Source organism: Engystomops pustulosus, chromosome 7, assembly GCF_040894005.1.
Source record: "Engystomops pustulosus chromosome 7, aEngPut4.maternal, whole genome shotgun sequence".
In the NCBI taxonomy this organism is placed as follows: Eukaryota; Metazoa; Chordata; class Amphibia; order Anura; family Leptodactylidae; genus Engystomops; species Engystomops pustulosus.
In genome coordinates, this window is record NC_092417.1 from 114,350,204 (window position 1) to 114,355,708 (window position 5,505).

At 45.6% G+C, this 5,505-nt stretch overlaps 1 protein-coding gene across 1 annotated transcript; it reads left to right on the top strand.

The window, feature by feature from the left end:
- The first annotated feature begins 3,555 nt into the window (after positions 1-3,555).
- LOC140070206 (piggyBac transposable element-derived protein 4-like) lies at positions 3,556-5,250 on the top strand. The gene has a single exon (XM_072116555.1). The coding sequence runs from the start codon at positions 3,556-3,558 to the stop codon at positions 5,248-5,250; it is 1,695 nt and encodes a 564-aa protein (XP_071972656.1).
- Positions 5,251-5,505: the final 255 nt, after the last annotated feature.

A 5,505-nucleotide genomic window follows, 5' to 3' on the forward strand; every position in this document is an offset into this window, starting at 1 on the left:
TCACATGGTCATAAGTATTCAGACCTTTTGCTGTGACACTCACTTTCTTCTGATCCTCCTTGAAATGATTCTACTCCTTTATTGGAGTCCAGCTGAGTTTAAGTAAACTAATTGGACCTGATTAGGAAAGACACAAACCTGCCTATATAAGACCTCACAGTTCACAGTGCATGTCAGAGGAGATGAGAATTAGGAGGTCTAAGGAATTGCCCATGGAGTTCAGAGGCAGAATTATGGCAGGGCACACATCTGGCAGAGATTACAAAACAATTCCTGCAGCACTCAAGTGGCCTCCACAATTCTTAACCCTTTCAGGACCTATGACGAAAATGCACGTCCAAGTCGGGTGCACGTTCCGGCACCGGGACGTGCATTTTCGTCATCCATTTAAATCGTCACCGTGTGTAAACACACGGTGACTACAATGTGACATCGGCTGTCATAGACAGCCGAGTGTCACAGGCATCGGTGCAGGGACCAATCACAGCGCTCCCTGTCCGGCGATCGCTATGATTGGTCGGTGACGTCACACCGACCAATCATAGCTGTATCCTGTGAGAGGAGGCTGGAATACAGCTCCGATCTCGTCATTTCAGTCAGAGTTGTGGATGAGATCGGAGCTGTGTCTGCTGAGCCTCCTCTCAGAACGAAACTTTGTTGCAGTGTGCCCCACAGAGTTCGATTAACCCCTTAGTGTGCCCCCTCATATTCACCAGCTCTTCCAGTTACATTGTCCAGTGATACCGTGATTGCGCCTGTCAGTGACCTGCGTCCATATAGTGTCCAGTGATACTGTGATTGCTCCTGTCACTGACCAGCGTCCTTATAGTGTCCAGTAATAATACCGTGATTGCGCCTGTCAGTGACCTGCGTCCATATAGTGTCCAGTGATACCGTGATTGCTCCTGTCACTGACCAGCGTCCATATAGTGTCCAGTGATACCGTGATTGCTCCTGTCAGTGACCAGCATCCTTATAGTGTCCAGTAATAATACCGTGATTGCGCCTGTCACTGACCAGCGTCCCTATAGTGTCCAGTGATACCGTGATTGCTCCTGTCACTGACCAGCGTCCATATAGTGTCCAGTGATACCGTGATTGCTCCTGTCAGTGACCAGCGTCCACATAGTGTCCAGTGATTCCGTGATTGCTCCTGTCACTGACCAGCGTCCATATAGTGTCCAGTGATACCGTGATTGCTCCTGTCACTGACCAGCGTCCACATAGTGTCCAGTGATTCCGTGATTGCTCCTGTCACTGACCAGCATCCATATAGTGTCCAGTGATACCGTGATTGCTCCTGTCACTTACCAGCGTCCATATAGTGTCCAGTAATAATACAGTGATTGCTCCTGTCACTGACCAGCGTCCATATAGTGTCCAGTGATACCGTGATTGCTCCTGTCACTGACCAGCGTCCATATAGTGTCCAGTAATAATACAGTGATTGCTCCTGTCACTGACCAGCGTCCATATAGTGTCCAGTGATACCGTGATTGCTCCTGTCAGTGACCTGCGTCCATATAGTGTCCAGTAATAATACAGTGATTGCTCCTGTCACTGACCAGCGTCCATATAGTGTCCAGTGATACCGTGATTGCTCCTGTCACTGACAAGCGTCCATATAGTGTCCAGTGATTCCGTGATTGCTCCTGTCACTGACCAGCATCCATATAGTGTCCAGTGATACCGTGATTGCTCCTGTCACTTACCAGCGTCCATATAGTGTCCAGTAATAATACCGTGATTGCTCCTGTCACTGACCAGCGTCCATATAGTGTCCAGTGATACCGTGATTGCTCCTGTCACTGACCAGCGTCCATATAGTGTCCAGTAATAATACAGTGATTGCTCCTGTCACTGACCAGCGTCCATATAGTGTCCAGTGATACCGTGATTGCTCCTGTCACTGACCAGCGTCCATATAGTGTCCAGTAATAGTACAGTGATTGCTCCTGTCACTGACCAGCGTCCATATAGTGTCCAGTGATACCGTGATTGCTCCTGTCAGTGACCTGCGTCCATATAGTGTCCAGTAATAATACAGTGATTGCTCCTGTCACTGACCAGCGTCCATATAGTGTCCAGTGATACCGTGATTGCTCCTGTCACTGACCAGCGTCCATATAGTGTCCAGTAATAATACCGTGATTGCTCCTGTCACTGACCAGCGTCCATATAGTGTCCAGTGATACCGTGATTGCTCCTGTCACTGACCAGCGTCCATATAGTGTCCAGTGATACCGTGATTGTTCCTATCACTGACCAGCGTCCATATAGTGTCCAGTAATAATACAGTGATTGCTCCTGTCACTGACCAGCGTCCATATAGTGTCCAGTGATACCGTGATTGCTCCTGTCACTGACCAGCGTCCATATAGTGTCCAGTGATACCGTGATTGCTCCTGTCACTGACCAGCGTCCATATAGTGTCCAGTAATAATACAGTGATTGCTCCTGTCACTGACCAGCGTCCATATAGTGTCCAGTAATAATACAGTGATTGCTCCTGTCACTGACCAGCGTCCATATAGTGTCCAGTGATACCGTGATTGCTCCTGTCACTGACCAGCGTCCATATAGTGTCCAGTAATAGTACAGTGATTGCTCCTGTCACTGACCAGCGTCCATATAGTGTCCAGTGATACCGTGATTGCTCCTGTCAGTGACCTGCGTCCATATAGTGTCCAGTAATAATACAGTGATTGCTCCTGTCACTGACCAGCGTCCATATAGTGTCCAGTGATACCGTGATTGCTCCTGTCACTGACCAGCGTCCATATAGTGTCCAGTAATAATACCGTGATTGCTCCTGTCACTGACCAGCGTCCATATAGTGTCCAGTGATACCGTGATTGCTCCTGTCACTGACCAGCGTCCATATAGTGTCCAGTGATACCGTGATTGTTCCTATCACTGACCAGCGTCCATATAGTGTCCAGTGATACCGTGATTGCTCCTGTCACTGACCAGCGTCCATATAGTGTCCAGTAATAATACAGTGATTGCTCCTGTCACTGACCAGCGTCCATATAGTGTCCAGTGATACCGTGATTGCTCCTGTCACTGACCAGCGTCCATATAGTGTCCAGTGATACCGTGATTGCTCCTGTCACTGACCAGCGTCCATATAGTGTCCAGTAATAATACAGTGATTGCTCCTGTCACTGACCAGCGTCCATATAGTGTCCAGTGATTCCGTGATTGCTCCTGTCACTGACCAGCGTCCATATAGTGTCCAGTGATACCGTGATTGCTCCTGTCACTGACCAGCGTCCATATAGTGTCCAGTAATAATACAGTGATTGCTCCTGTCACTGACCAGCGTCCATATAGTGTCCAGTAATAATACAGTGATTGCTCCTGTCACTGACCAGCGTCCATATAGTGTCCAGTGATACCGTGATTGCACCTGTCACTGAATATTAGTTACTAGTTGTTGTTTGTTACCTAGAAGAAAAAAAAGCTAAAAAAAGAATAAAATATAATTTTTTTTTTACAGCTATACAGTTGTAGTTCGAGGTAAAGATACACTTTGTGAATATATCTCAAAGAATGGCACAGCGGATGTTTACTGCAGAGGAAGCCTATGCTATGATCTGTTCAGACACAGATACCGCAAGTGAAATTGATGATGAACTTTTCGTTCCTTCATCGTCATCTAGTGACAGCGATGAGCCAGTAGCAAGGCGCTCCAGGCTGAGCGAAAGTCAGCCAAGTACTAGCAGTAATGATCCAGACTGGCTGTCTGCAGAATCATATGCCCCACAAATTCCAGATTTTGTTTCTGTGCCCGGCGTTAAGATAGACACCACAGGTTATTGTGAGGCAGATTTTTTTAAATTCTTCTTTTCAGATGATTTAATAAATTTAATAGTCCAACAAACAAATGTGTACGCCGCTCAATTTTTGGCTACACACCCTGAATCACTTTATGTTCGTGATAACATGTGGAAGCCAGTTGACCAGGCAGAAATGCTGATATTTTGGGGCCTTCTTTTGAATATGGGCCTTGTAAAAAAGCCAACAATCAGATCATACTGGTCAACCGATGTATTGTACGACACCCCTATGTATCGGGACGTGATGCCGCGCAAACGCTTCGAGGCTATAATGCGCTTCATTCATTACAGTGACAACTCATTATGTCCCCCAGCAAGTGACCCCAGCTATGATCGGCTATTTAAAATTAGGCCTCTCGTGAAGCATTTTAATTTAAAATTTGCAGAGGTATATATGCCTGAAAAAAATTTGGCAATTGACGATTCCCTGGTGTTGTTCAAGGGGAGATTAAAATTCAGACAATATCTCCCAAGCAAGAGAGCCAAATATGGCATGAAAGTTTATAAAGTCTGTGAAAGCAACAGTGGCTTTACCCACCATTTTCGGGTATACGAGGGAAAAGATTCAAAAATTAATCCTCCTGAATGTCCCCCCAACCTTAATGTTAGCGGCCGAATAGTTTGGGACCTAATTCACCCACTGTTGGACAAGGGGTATCACTTGTTTGTTGATAATTTTTATACAAGTGTGCCCCTGTTTAGAGCCCTTTTCCAAAAAAATACTGTGGCTTGTGGCACCATCAGGAGGACGCAAAAAGGCCTTCCAAAGGCACTGGTCAATTTTAAATTAAAAGCCGGGGAATGCAAAGCTCTTTGCAATGATCATTTATTGCTGGTAAAATACAGAGATAAAAAGGATGTGCATGTGCTAACCACCATTCATGCTAATGAGAGCAGCCCTGTTCCTGTCCGTGGTAGAAATGCCACCACTTCAAAACCTCTCTGCATACAACAATATAATAAGAACATGGGAGGGGTAGACCTTGCGGATCAAATGCTGCAGCCCTACAGCGCAGTTAGGAAGTCCAAGGTCTGGTACAAGAAACTGGCTATTAATCTGGTGCAAATGGCCCTGTACAATTCATTTGTCATTTACAAAAAGACCGGCCACCAGGGATCTTACCTGGACTACCAGGAAAAAGTAATAAAAAATTTAATTTTTGGAGACCTGGGTAGCGAAGCAAGGGCTACAACATCAAGTGATGCCAGCAGGATAGTTGCAGGACAGCACTTCCCATCCCAAGTCCCACCAACTGCAAAAAAGGCCCGTCCTCAAAAAAGATGCCGTGTCTGCTATAAAAATGGGATTAGGAAGGACACTGGTTATCAGTGCATGACATGCCATGACCAACCAGGGCTATGCATTCATGAATGTTTCCGCAAATACCATACCTCACTAGAATATTAATTTTTTTTATTTAGTCATTCAGAAATGTCCACATATTTATGCCGTGCCCCCATTTCACATTTATTGGCCACTTCAAAATTAAAATTCTCATTATACCTCTAGATGAATATTATGCGGATTGTAAAAATTGGGTTCCATTTCCTTACTCAAAACTCACAAAAGTAACTAGGTTGGGAATATAAGGTTTCCACACTGATGTGACTTCTGAAGGGATTCTATAATTCACTTGCTCAATTCCTCTGCCAGGAAGATGGG